This window comes from Aspergillus alliaceus (genome assembly GCF_009176365.1).
Source record: "Aspergillus alliaceus strain CBS 536.65 unplaced genomic scaffold BDW43scaffold_11, whole genome shotgun sequence".
Taxonomy (NCBI): Eukaryota; Fungi; Ascomycota; class Eurotiomycetes; order Eurotiales; family Aspergillaceae; genus Aspergillus; species Aspergillus alliaceus.
In genome coordinates this window covers 653043-666998 of record NW_022474694.1, presented here as the reverse complement: position 1 = coordinate 666998, position 13956 = coordinate 653043, and the positions used below count along the sequence as shown (strand labels likewise).

General features: G+C 46.7%; 4 protein-coding genes across 4 annotated transcripts; 3 read left to right on the top strand and 1 right to left on the bottom strand.

Moving 5' to 3' along the window:
• The first annotated feature begins 6 nt into the window (after positions 1–6).
• On the top strand, positions 7–875 carry BDW43DRAFT_269659 (proteasome maturation protein). Its single transcript, XM_032041261.1, has 2 exons — positions 7–160; positions 255–875. The coding sequence occupies exons 1-2, from the start codon at positions 158–160 to the stop codon at positions 807–809; spliced, it is 558 nt and encodes a 185-aa protein (XP_031902638.1). The 5' UTR covers positions 7–157; the 3' UTR covers positions 810–875.
• An 839-nt stretch (positions 876–1714) lies between these two features.
• On the bottom strand, positions 1715–3207 carry BDW43DRAFT_26952 (uncharacterized protein). Its single transcript, XM_032041244.1, has 3 exons — positions 2337–3207; positions 2184–2267; positions 1715–2124 (listed from the first exon to the last, which is right to left on the bottom strand). The coding sequence occupies exons 1-3, from the start codon at positions 2872–2874 to the stop codon at positions 1967–1969; spliced, it is 780 nt and encodes a 259-aa protein (XP_031902637.1). The 5' UTR covers positions 2875–3207; the 3' UTR covers positions 1715–1966.
• A 5001-nt stretch (positions 3208–8208) lies between these two features.
• On the top strand, positions 8209–9867 carry BDW43DRAFT_26866 (uncharacterized protein). Its single transcript, XM_032041138.1, has 2 exons — positions 8209–8715; positions 8796–9867. The coding sequence occupies exons 1-2, from the start codon at positions 8493–8495 to the stop codon at positions 9749–9751; spliced, it is 1179 nt and encodes a 392-aa protein (XP_031902636.1). The 5' UTR covers positions 8209–8492; the 3' UTR covers positions 9752–9867.
• Positions 9868–10438: 571 nt separating this feature from the next.
• On the top strand, positions 10439–12418 carry BDW43DRAFT_26878 (putative MFS monosaccharide transporter). The gene is made up of 4 exons (XM_032041159.1): positions 10439–10729; positions 10786–10893; positions 10958–11498; positions 11555–12418. Exons 1-4 carry the CDS (start codon positions 10633–10635, stop codon positions 12405–12407), a joined length of 1599 nt encoding a protein of 532 aa, XP_031902635.1. The 5' UTR covers positions 10439–10632; the 3' UTR covers positions 12408–12418.
• Positions 12419–13956: the final 1538 nt, after the last annotated feature.

Genomic DNA, 13956 nt, shown 5'->3' with positions numbered 1-13956 from the left:
TATCTCTCTAACCTCTACTGCTTTCTTGCCCGGCTTCATCTTAAACGTTCACTTCCCCCATCATCCTCCACCACTTATCCACAGTCTCTAGAAGCTGTTCCATCCCAATAGATCTCCCCAATATTACCATAAGTCTCTCTCCTTCAAATCCACTACAATGGTACGTACTCACCTCCTACCCATCACCACCGCCCTCCATACAACACCCCATCCAAGAAACAAGAAACACATCAATTAACAAAAAAATCAACCAGTCTCTCCGCATCGCCCCAGCCACAAACCACCGCACCCAAACAACCAACACAACCACCCGCCAAAACATCCCCATCTCCCTCCCCCACCCCTCCAAAGGTGCCCCCTCAGCCCCCGGTCTCCCCGACACCCTCCGCGACAACATTACCCTCCCCGCGCCTCGCGGCCCTCCCTCCTCTCAATCCGAAATCCCCGCCTCCGCGCACCCACTCGAAGCCCGTCTCCTCGCCTGGCGCCAAACGCAGGATGCAATGAAAATGGAATCGCTCCGTCGGGCATACGGCATCGCCGAGCCCGTCCGCCGCGGCATGGAACTGAAGTTGGTACGGGATGGATCGTTCCGCCCGGCTGTGCTGGGGGGTACCAAGGGCGGGAACGTCCATGAGGATATCCTAGTACTGGGGGGCCGGGATGCGGAAGTTGGATGGGAGGATGTGTTTCAAGGTTCGTCTTGTTTTGTTGCTATATCTACCCTGTCTTATCTTCTTCGTCCTCATCTTCATTGTGTCGGTTTCGATTGCGGGATTTTGGGCGGGGAGGGGTTGAAAAGATATTAGTGGGTTTTAGTAGTATTCGCGCGTGACTAACTTAGTATACTATAGGAGACGAGTTCAGGGAACCGGCCACTTTCCACGACGAGATGGAGAAGAGGCTACAGATGGATTTCTAAGGACATGGACATGGGGCTTTGACGGGGCTCCGGTTATGAAACGTTTCGTTGGTCGTTTTATTTTAATTCGTTGGATGGGTCGTTATGATTCTTTTCTCGATACAGGCAGGATGCATACAAGAGTATTTGGGACGCGGCTCATGATATGCTGAGCGAATACTACTAGATGCAATTTAGACATACGGTTGCATGGACGAATTTCTGGCTAACACGTATCGACCGTGGGTGGGATCGTAGGCTGGGTCGCAGATATAAAGGGAGCCTTTGTACACCCTATGTGTAGCGATATTGTCTCAATAGTGACAGTGTCCCGGGTCATGTTACGATCAAAGGAAACCACAAGCCTTGCACTACTTATGATTGCTTCTACCTAGATCTTGCAGAGGCTAGGTTTCCCGCGGTCTTGAAGACAAGATTGTTGCGACAATTCTGTCAGGGTGTAGTATGTGCGACAGAAATTCCAGCTAACATGTTTCCGACGGTAATGGACGTCACTTGATGAGCCATGAAATAGTAAAATTTTGCTAATATGTAGACACATGCTGATAAACAACAGCTTCGAGGATCAAGGAAAATAGGGTATATACGAACGGGGTGAAGGACAAGAGCAGCATCGAGCAACTCAGGTAGTTATGCAAGCAAACGGAAACCATAGGACCAGAACACTGTCAAAACAAAAAAAAAACATATACCACACAAATGCCTCAGTGCTAGACGAGCAAATAACTAACATCCGGAACGCCGTCCCAGTTTACGGTCACAAGTGGCCAACTAGATAACCCGCATCGAGGCCACGAAGCGATGGCCATGCCAAAGCGCTCACAAATAAAAAGAGGACAGAACCAAGACAAGATAGATGGACGGGGAATGCGACATTATGAGCCCATCGCACCCAGCAGGAAACCAACTGGCCAGGGCCTCTGCTAATTTGGGTAGAGGACGACAGAGCAGAATAGCCAGTACCGGATGTCCAGTTTATGTCGGAGCTGGCAAGGATACAACCCCCATCATCTGCTGTATGTGCAAGTATTCAATCCAATGATTTCATTGGATAATGCAACGGCATCCCGGGCTGCGTTCACTGGCTTCGCGTTCCCGTGTGTACTGTGCCTTGGCACCTTTTGCATCCTCTTCGTCGATAAGCTCCTGAGGCTTGACCGTCATATGCACCACGTTAGGGGCATCGTGGTTAAATTTAGAGTCTAGACCATAGGTTAGCACATATCCAAGCGTCATTTTAGATAGTAAAAATATCGCATACCTGATAGAGGGGCTTTATCGTCAAGCAATTTACCAAACGAGATCAGCCGAATGTAACTAGGCGACGATGGTCGCGGCTCCCAATCTATGAAGATGCGCACGTCAGCTTCAGTCGCACTCAAATCGGGACTGATCCATGATATCTAATACACACCTTGCCGCCACTCTCTAAAGATCAACTCCTTGAGTGTATATACGCTCATAGCAAACGGATCGTAGTTTTCAACATTCACCGACCGTTTTCGGAGATATTGCCCGTCGATCTTGAATGGATGCCGCGAACCTGACGTCAAGAGCAATGTAATCACCAAAGACGGGCCGTTGTCTTCTTCCTTTGCATCAGACTCTTGCGATGGCTGCTCTGCAGGGCGCGTCTCAAGTGTCGAGGCTCCCGACTCAGTAGGGGGTTGGTTGGGAGCATTCGCATCACTTGGTGAATGCGTTGTGGTAGCGCTTTCGCCACCGGCGACGGGCTGCGAATCGGACGTTTCAGTCACTGTATCATGTTGAGGGGTACTTTCATGATGGTCAAGAATTTGTGAGCTCTCTGCAGGTGCTGAGGGCGAGACGGGAGCGGGTACTGGTTGCACATTGGATGCTTGAGAAGGTGCAATAGTGGTAGAGAGGGAGCGCTCATTGTCGTGTCCAAGGCTCAGGCTATCCGTCTGCAAATTGTCGTCGTTGGAGGCCATGTTCTAGCTTGATTCCCCCGGATGGGCGCTGACGCTAGGAGAGGTAACAATGATGGAAAGCGATAGGGTGATGAGGATGGGAGAGGATGCTTGGGGTGTTAAACGAGGGGAACGGTGATTGATTATTCTACTCCGATAGGAACAAGGATGGCGAAAACAGTTGTTTGGCAAGCGGGGGGAAAGAGGAGAAGGAACGATAAACGAGAGGAGCAAACGAGGATGAGACCAGTGATCCGCGGCTAAAAAGGAGGCGGGAGTGGGTTTGAATAAAGGGAAAAAAAGAGGTTCAGGCCAAACGGAGGAACCAAACGGAGGGATTCTATTTCGGGAGAAAGATGAAGGGGGCCATGCGACCGACGAAAGATAAAGGAGAGAGAGAGAGGAACAGGGAGTAAACAGTGTTGAGCTGGGTGGGTGTACTTTTTGCCCGGTAGGTAAGGTAAATAAGTATGGGAGGGAGGCGAGAAAGCCAAGGAGGTGAGACAATTCGAAGAGAGGAGATAGAAATAAATGCCTCGAACTGAAGCAAAAGCACCGGCAACAAGAGTTGAAGTTTGGTTCTCTGGGGGCGGAGAAGAAGGGGAGAAAAAAAAATAAAATAAAAAAAGGGAAAGAAAGGCGGTGATCTGGTTGGTCTGTTAGTCTTGCCGGATCCCCTTCTGTAACCCTACAGGGGAAATAGCTTGGTTGAACGAGTGGAATGACAGGTTATAGATGAGCAATTGATTTGGTATTTCCCCCCCCAAACTAGATGGTCACTTTTCCTTTGTCTTCGGATTTGATGACAAAACTTCGGGAGGGCAAATAGAGCACTGTTAACTGATTGCCGATCATCTCGTCCCGTGCGGAGATCCTGCAGCAACATAAAAAGTACGGACATATCACATGTAGCCGGAAGTATGTATGACGTGGTTTGTCTTCTTATGTCTGATTAGAATAAATTAAAAATTGCGGTGCATATGTGTCAAGATATCTATCAAGAAGAACCTATTGCCTCCGTTTGAGGGATACCGATATATACATTTTTAGAGCTATCCCCCCCAACATGGTCCCATTCTCTCATCGTCAATTTAATTACTGATATCGGAAGTAATGCAAGTCAGTCCGGAAGTCAACAGAAAGCATAAAATAAAACTCGGGTTGTGTTTTATTCTCTGATCAACGTACTCATCCTACCAGTAAGCTCCTGGGTGGAAATGCTCTCACCTTGATTGTCTCATAGAATACCAAAGGAAAAGGACTACGCCGCAGCAGATGAACATGAATAACGCGCCTGAAAATATCCCACTTCAAATCTCAACGGATTCAATCCTTGAGTAGATAGAATTTTGTATTTTCAGTATTGTAGATTGGCTGACACCAAGCCATTGTATTCTTAAGTACTAGTGCCTCGGGATCAAAAGCTTCCATGGCCGGCCAAGCGTGTTACCAAACACCATTATAGGTCTTACAAATGATATCATGTCCAGTTCGCCCCCTATGCACGGAATAGCTTATATCATCCTCCCACTGTTATAAAAATTGGTCTACACTTTTATATTGATCAGTGTGGCAGTTTGCTGTCATGTAGTGAAATTCTACAAGTGACATCCGTGTACCCAAGGAACCCACTAGTCGATTGAGTTGCTGACTTGTTCCAATATTATCTATCTCCTTTGTGGCTAAGAAGTGTGCGACTGTATTACTCAACTAATTCGTCCGGAGTGGAGAATAGGCTCCTCTTCTAGAGCTATATGCCTTCCTAAGGAAAGACCTTTCTTCCACAGCCTCTGGGAAACAGCAGAGCGTCGAGAAAACGCCAATCTCAAAACAGAATCAGACTTGGCTGTTGGCGGTGAGCGTCTCCTCGACTACGTCATCTTATAGATACTGCTATATGAGGAATTCGGTAGAACTCTTTTCACTTCTTTGGTCCAAGCCCAAGCTGAGCTAGCAGACTTCAAACATCCTGTACGCGGAAACTCATAGCTAAACAGATCGGGTATGTGCGGCTGCTCTAGACTTTCGGCCGATACTTCATTCGATACTTCATTCCTATGCTAGTGAATAGCCTGCTTTTTCTGTATTGCTCTTCATTAATCCGTATTTAATACAGCTAACACAGCTAACAAAGCCCAGTTTATTTAATAATTGCTTGGAAGAGGAACGCTAAGTGATTAGAGCATTTACTAGAAAGTCTGCCGAGTCTGCATCAGCATAATGCCCATATTCACATATTCGGGCATTCACAGCCACAATATAGATTTTATGCTGGACTTTCAGGCGCCCATTTGATTCTATATTAGGTCTAGCCTCCGTTTGTTGGCTTCCCTAACATAAATAGGGTTGCCCTCCCTGTTCTCGAAGCCTTCCAGTGAGAGATCCATCCGGCAACGTGAGGACCTAGGTTCTTGATTCCTCGCCATTCTTTTCACTTATCACGAAGGTTCAGTATTTAGTTTGGCCAAGTCGATAGTCACAGAAGAGAGACATTTCTTCTCTTAATGATTATACACATGTGTAAATGGACCTTTACTCTAGCCGAGGACTTATACGGTCAAATAGTTTGGGGCCGCTGCAGTGTATCCTTGGACGCTTCTGGTCTTATGGTCTCTTCCCGCCACACAAGGTAAACAAAAAGGCGTCTGCCTGGCAGTCTAACAATCAGACTATATCCTGCTTTGACTTGCTTTGCTCTCTTAGGTAGTTACTAGGTAGAAGTTAGCCCCATACAGATAGTCAAGCGAAAACTTTGGTCTTTGCACCCACTGCTAAATATCTCTTTCCAAAGTTCATCCTCGTTCAAGAGTGATGATATATGGGGCCCTAGGCATTACTTTTAGCCTAGCAGACCTATAATTGTCCACGAGCCAATCGTTAGTACTTCCACCAATTCGATCAGTGTCTGACACCACAACAAGTGTAGGCTTTGGCGCATGGCGATCCTCGAGCTCCTTGGGCTCAAATCTCCAATCAGAATGGATGACATCGGATACCTCCTTAACTCCCGTCCCAATTCTGGTTACATCTAACCGTGCCCCGAGCCATTTGGTGGACAAAATCGTCCTCACTAAGGCTGTGAATTTCCAGAAATTGAAGGTTGACTTTTCCTCATCATCTATTTTGCTAAAAATCACTTGCCGTAGGAATATTTTTCGCGCCGTCCAAAGTGGTCAATTTAGACCCAATGATACTTCTAAAGAGCCACTGAAGAAGATGAGTAGGAACTAGCTAAGTAGGTGTCCCGAAGGAGAAACTAGTTTTGCCAACTCAGCGTCTTTGCGTAGACTTTAAGATATTTCAGAGGCGAGAAGCCGGCGGTCAAGAGGCAACCTGCCGTTTTGCAAGCGGGCAGAAAAAGCCCCTAATTTCGTAGTCATATTTCATAGTTGCTTAAGCATTCCAGAGACACGCAAGGAGCAATGGGATGTACTGACCGCTACCTATCCGGTACGCAGTTGAGGAGCCCGTTGACCAATCGTCACTTTTGCTAGAAACACTAAAGCTAATGTGATTACAAAATATATACCTTGCTTTGATTAACCAAGTTGCTGTTCTTGAACGGTACTCTTTCTGAGTCCGGGAGAAAGTACCCCAGATGGATTTCTGCAAGCGCGTTGAGAAATCGTTGATACTTACGCTTTGATTCTGTATATGAAGCAGACCTAGCACGTCTCCTCCTTCCTACGCTTCAGGTATATTCTTGCTTTCATGTTCTGTCCATTCTTTGAGCAAGATGAGCTTTTACTCAACCTTTGGGTTCAAATGACGCGGTTCTCTTTGTTAAGGAATAATTTCTGCCGTTTCAAGAAATCGAATATCTAGGGCATAGTCGCAAGGATCTATGCATGACTATTCCGAGGTCGGCGTATTGGTTGTCCTACCAGTGTAAAAACCGTCCTTCTCACAGCTCTTTACCCTGCATTCCCCATATTGTGGAGATGCATATTTGACCCTACCGCCGATTCATCCCGGAAACATCCTCGCAAGATCTACACATGGTAGGAAGATGAGCAAATCACCATTAAAGAACGAGTTGATCCGACGCGCTCCCCCTCGCTCAGTTTAGTGTAGGGGCGAGCAGCAATGTCAGGTGATATCTTTGATCCACTGTTGTGATACTCAGTGAAATAAGCACCTAAGAAGTGGGTCTTGAATCCTACAGGTTGTGTGGAAGTGGACGATTGATAATAAGTCCCCATATAGAAAATAATTTACTCATCGAAGGCCTTTGACAATGTGTATGGTGGGTCGTCTAGACCGACGAGACATGTTCCTACGCGAAAATATCGGGAGGAATTGGAATGATGTTGCCATCTCATAGATCACTAGAGGGGGAAGAATTTTTCACGATCTTCCGCTAAAGTTTTTCTATCTATAGAACGACAAGTATAATTTTGTTGATAAGGGCCGGGTAAAACGGCTATCTTAGAAGCGGGAAAAATTGCCGAAAATCCTGTTCACTTAGTGTACTGTACATGTCGCCTCATCAGTCAGACAATTGAGTAATTGCTAGGGCCAAAACTAGACTATCTCCACCTAGGGTCGCAATATTTTCTGTGCTGCGTCTCCCTGATCTACAAGATACAGTGGCTATATGCAGACAAATTAACCCTAGAGAAAGGGGGCTAGAAAGAAAAAGGGGAAGATAAAGAAAAGGAAAAATGAAAAAGAGCAACCAATTAGAGAAACCTAGGGTTTTACAGTATTCTGAGATATAGTTGGACCATTACTTTCCATGTTTTGGAATGGAGGAATATGAGGTTGATGTCACGGACGTGTAATTCCTTAACTACTACTAGCAAATTGTATCCCAGATGGGAGAGACTAAAGTGCCAATCTGATGACAGGGATTAAAGGCTCTCACGCCACCCAACCACTCTAATGTTCAAACATGTTACAATCGTTTCTTTTTCGGCCAGGTCACCTGCCAGGCAAATCTTCTTTCCTCACCTGACCATACACTTGAAACATTGTTCATTACTATTACTTAGGAAGAACAATACAGTCGAAGAGGGTCCAGATAAGACTCAGTGGGTCCCCTTACCTTCTGGAATGTCTGAACTATAGAGCACCCCCAATACTTGCTTAGCTCTGTCGTCGTCTGATCGCCACAACAAGATTTCTACCTCCAAACAAACTGGAAAATGGCATCACAACCCCTGACCTTCGTGACATCACTCGCTACTGAGGACGCGTCGACAATAGCAAGTAGATAGTTGGTCCTAATGAAATAAATTCAAGGAGAAAATGAGGTACCGAATCATCCGATCGCATTTCAATGTCAGTTGTATTGCGATACCTTGGGTCGAAATTGATGTGCCGGTGTCTGGATCGCTCAGCCGTGGTACCCGGATACACTACAACGTCTAGTTGAGGTCAAGTGGACCTTCAGGTGCTATCGGGCAATTCTGGGCTCTGATATGCAGACTCCGCTGCAGATATCTTTTTGATGCAATCCAAAGTCTCCTGGACTGGGCCTAGACTTGGTTGGGTCATATGCCTAAGCTCCCAATACATCCCGACCATTGTGCTTTAGCTACTAGTCTCTACTATTTACAGACAATGGACGCCCTCCTACATAGTTTGGTTTTTCTCTGAATCCATTGTCCCTTCTCCCTTTTCTCTCACACACAACAATGCGACAGCGCTCGCTACCCACCTCCGACATTATGACTCGGACAAAGTCCAGTGAGCCTGAGCTCACCATCAACTTCACTGAGCCAGCGGTATTCGTGCCCACGTACACAAATAAACCCGCTGTGCTCCGGGGTTCTTGTGAACTGAAGGTCAAAGAAACGTTAATGGTGAAAAGATTGACGGTGAATTTTCGTGGAGTCTCCCATGTACACTGGCCTCATGGTAAGAAACTTAGGGTGCTAATAAAGCACCCAATCTACAAACCGACACCAGGAATTTTGTCTGACCCAAAAAAAAATTAGGTCTTCACGACTCAAATACCATCACAGATCGTACATTGACGGTATTCGGCCCGAAAACCCCAGGGACCGTAGTACCAGATCATGTCGATCAGGAAAATCTCGGGACGCTGGACATGGGGCGTACAGAATGCAATACATCACGTCAAAAATGCGGATTGTGGAATACCATCGCAAACAAGTTTTGCCCAAAATGCAGGAATGCTGCCGCGCCAGATTGTCGGCTATTATCTCCCGGTATCTACACTTACGATTTCGAAATGATTCTGCCCCCTCAACTACCCGAATCCGTTAATGTACGACGGAGCCATGTTCGATACAACGTCCGAGCATGCGTTGAATGCCCGGGGCCTTTCAGACACAATATTATACGGAATATGCCAATCGCTGTTATGCATTGCCCGGCAGAGGACTTTGTGGAGGATGCAGAGCCAGTTTACATCACCCGGACCTGGAAACGTTTGCTTCGATGCGATCTCCTTATGTCGAGAAGAGGCGCTCCTCTCTGCCATAGATTACCTGTGGCCGTGTCCTTTGCCGAGCTGGGGAATGCAAAGTTCCATGGGTTGCAAATTTATCTGTCAGAGAACGTCCAGTTTCTCCGAAAAGACGGACTCATTTCCTGCCTCGGTCCTTTCAAGAGGGCCCTCTTATATGAGGCGACAGATGGTCTTGTATCGACTATGTCTCCCTACAGATTGGGTGAGGATGACCACCCGGCAGGAGACAAGAGCGGCTTTGGTGTACAAGAGAGTGTTGTGCTTTCGGAATGGGCGGAGAAATCCGCGAACTTCGAAGTTAGAACGCTAAATATCGACTTGGCGTTACCCCCATGCCAGGACCATTTCGAGGATGATTGGATGCATTTTACCACCGAGTATAAGAGTGTACGGGTGAGCCACTGGCTTGAGGTAAGACCATCAGTGATTTTTTTGGTCCTAAAAAGAAAACCATTGTAGTAATGACGTCTAGTTTGTATTCTCCATGTCTAGATATGGGGCGCCAATTACAAACGGCGCGCCAGTCGTGCAGAAGATCGCCAGAGCTCCACTGGCGCTGCGATCCTGTTATGCACAACAGGCAAACGCATCCCTACCAGCTTATTCACAGTCATGTGATATTCACCATTTTGGCGCAATTTCCGCTGAAGGATCGTTCGACCAAGATCAGCCATGTTGGGTGGGAGACGATCACAGATATTCAGTTTCGTGATGACGAGTTTGAGTTTCCCGAAGGATGAACATAAGCTTTCCAAGTTCACTTAGCTTTCCTTGCGACCAATGATAGTGGCAAGTTTGGTTATGAGAAACTTGAAGACAATGGTTAACCACGAAACTCGAACGACGAAGGAAAAATTTTCTTCTTACTTCGCATGTTGATTCCATGGTGGGGACGACTCGGGGTGGAAATAAAGATGCTCTGTGAACGGGTATTACATCATTGGCATGCATACAGATCCACCTTCACCCAAATTTCTAGACCCCGATCATGCTTCTAAGTGGCCCTTCGTGCATTCCCCCAGTCAGAGAAAACCCTCATGATGTCAAGGACAGTAGCACCACGGTCTAATCGATTGTGGAGGTGAAAAGCAGTCTTCCCATAGGTGTTCCTCCCATATTGGAGTATGTGACGCCACATACTACTATATGCGGTATCTCCCGTCGACGATTGTCGACCTGGTCATGCCCTGCTTAAAGTCTGTCTTCTCCTGTCGTCATGCTCAAAATTTTTCTTTCTCTCAGGTCAACAACGTCTTATATATATAACAATTTTTAATTTCTTCTACAAACCGGCTATTGTGCATTGCATTGTTCTTCCTACGTAGGATAGTGCTCTCATCATGGCGCCTCCGACTTATGCGGGGATGTCAGGGCGGAAACTGTCCCTGACAGTCTCTACCATTGCGACAATGGGCTTTTTACTTTTCGGATATGATCGTGAGTCTCCTGCGCTTGAATTCATTCAGTGGGAGCAACGCTGACAACAACTACAGAGGGTGTGATGTCGGGCATCATCTCGGATCCCGCCTTCAATGACATGTTTACGGCAACGAAAGGCGATAACACCATGCAGGCTACTGTAACTGCAGTCTATGAAGTTGGTTAGTAGTCAATACGTCGTCAGCACTGTATCTTCCTCCCGATAAAGCTGATCTTTGAATGTAGGTTGCCTCTTCGGCGCAATTCTTGCATTGTTGTTTGGCGATCGGCTGGGTCGCCGGTGGATGGTTATCATAGGTGCGACTGTCATGATTGTCGGCGTCGTCATTCAGGTGTCTGCTATGCCAGGCTCGCTTCCTCTACTTCAATTTATCTTCGGTCGAGTCATTACCGGCATTGGAAATGGAATGAACACCTCCACAATTCCTACATATCAAGCCGAGTGTTCCAAAACCAGTAATCGAGGACTTCTCATTTGCATTGAAGGTGGTATCATTGCAATTGGCACAGCCATTGCTTACTGGATCGATTATGGCGCGCACTACGGCCCGCAAGATCTGGTTTGGAGATTCCCAATCGCGTTCCAGGTCTTGTTTGGTATCATCATCATTGTGGGCATGGTATACCTTCCGGAATCACCTCGCTATCTCATCGCTCACGACAAAATCGCCGACGGTGAGCGGGTTCTAGCCGCGCTGGCAGGTACCGAGATTGATGATCACCACACTCAGTTGGAAAAGACCCTGATTTTAGATTCCGTCCGAGCGTAAGTTCCCTATCCTATTGACATGTATCTAGCCTGTGAAACTCATACTGGAATAGTTCGGGTGCCGTAAAGGCCAAGTTTACCGATCTGCTTACCGGTGGCCCCTCTCAACATCTGCGTCGTATGCTGGTCGGTTCATCCTCGCAGATGTTCCAGCAGATCTCTGGTTGCAACGCTGTCATCTACTATCTCCCAGTCTTGCTCGAACAATCTATCGGCCAATCCCATAACTTTGCGCTCTTAATAGGTGGTATCAACATGATCTGCTACGCTATCTTCGCAACATTCTCTTGGTTCTTCATTGAAAAGATCGGTCGCCGAAAGTTATTCCTCGGGGGCAGTTATGGGCAGTGCGCTGCAATGATCATTGTATTCGGGTGCCTTATCCCTGGAGACTCCCAAACCGCGAAGGGTGCCGTCTTCGGCTTCTTCCTCTACATGTGTTTCTTCGGTGCCACCTGGCTGCCCCTGCCATGGCTCTATCCTGCCGAACTTTCCCCTATCAAGACCAGAGCCAAGGCCAATGCTATTTCCACTTGCAACAACTGGCTGTTCAACTTTACCGTGGTCATGATCACCCCTGTGATGGTGGAACATATCGGCTGGGGCACATATCTGTTCTTCGCTGCCTGGAACGCTGTTTTCATTCCAATCATCTGGTTCTTCTACCCAGAAACCGCAGGTCGTAGTCTGGAAGAAATCGACCTGATCTTCGCCAAGGGCTATGTCGAGAAGATGAACTACGTGCGTGCCTCGAAAGAACTCCCCAAGCTCTCGGACGAGGAGATCGAGGCCAAGGCAGCCGAATACGGCATTCTCAACAACGACGAGAAGATCGAAGAGAGAATCGCCGAGCATCACCCTCCGGATTCTCAGGAATACTCCTCCTACCTGCCTACTCAGATGTAAAGACATGGTGGGAAATATCATTCAACAACCCTCTATTCTAAATCGAATAGAACCACAAACCTTGAAAAAGAACTTGTATTGCGAAGGCGTTTCGGACTGTCTGAACTTGTTGGATACCCATTGCACTAGGGGAGGTTTTTCTATATGAGAGGATGTATGCTTGTACATACGGTTCATGATTATGCCACTTATGTCTGTAGTTTATGATGAGTCTTGGAGGCTCATCATACCTCCTTCAATGAATATCATGATGTGTTTTAAGGTTTTGCAACACATCTTTCTACAGCTAGAAATCATCAAGTATGCATTATTCTAGCAATACGTCTCACCAAAGTTCCTAGATACACCCCCGGCATGGCGGCGCTACTTTACCTCTACACATAGCTCCAGATGTAGACCGAGCGTACCTATGTACATATACATACACAATATAAATGTAAATGAACTAATATTGAGCAGCCAGTCCCTCTCTCATCAATATCTAAGATTATGCCGTGTGAGCCTAGCCAAGTATTCAAACCCACAATTCTTGGTTCTACTGACAATGGACAACAACCAACCCTCCTACTGCATAGAGCAAGACAATACCCAGAAAGCTTATTAGCACCTGTAATCAATATAGTAACACTAATTATTATTCCCTGGCTAGTCCAATATGTTCCACCCGTACATGTACTCTACCCCAGCACCTCGGTAAATATGTAGCTACCATGGATGAACACAAAGTAAAACTGGCTGTACAGGGCTACAACACGATTGATAGTCAATTGAGGCTCGAGGTTACATAATCCTATAGGTAATATAGTATTATATTATTTCTTTGCACAGTTTCCCTTATGTGCATGGGTACTACTGTGATGTAGGACTTGCTGTTCACAGCGCTGAGATTCAGTTATAGCGAGATCGCAGACTTAGGGTGGGAAGAAGGGTTCGTAACTTTTATATGGAATACGCACGGCAAGTCCTCGAACGTTATGGACAGTGGTACATGGGTTTTATAGGGGACAGCGGAGGCTTTGAAGAGAGGGTGTGTTGCCTTAGAGACGGAGTTCATGGTGAGAGGGATGTAGAGTGCTATGAGTGGCTTAGGTGTAGGATTCAGGGGGTTATATTAAGCATCGAGATTGAGATATGAATTAATTAAGTCTGTTATTGACAACTGGAGTTTGATGGAGGGTTTGGCATCAAGCTCAGAACCCTACCCAAGATGTTGGTGTCCCTTGTAACCTTCTACTCGGCTTTATATTGTACATGTCTCCCTTTCAGCAAAGGAAAAAAGACCCTAGTTACCTTCCGAGCTGGAATCGTGTTGTTTTGCAGGAGTGCTTGAACTATATCCTCATACATCAGTACAAACCCCCGCACTAGACAGTAAACAATCGAGCACAAGCACTAACCTTGCAATCTTCTTTGAGACAAACCAAACACAAGTGCCCACGAGAGCAAATTTCACCCATACTCCGATGCACCCAGGATGAGCTCGGGGCATGGGTGGGCGGTGGTAGAAGTACCTGAAGTTGATGGGGGCGGAGCGCATTTTGATGATGTA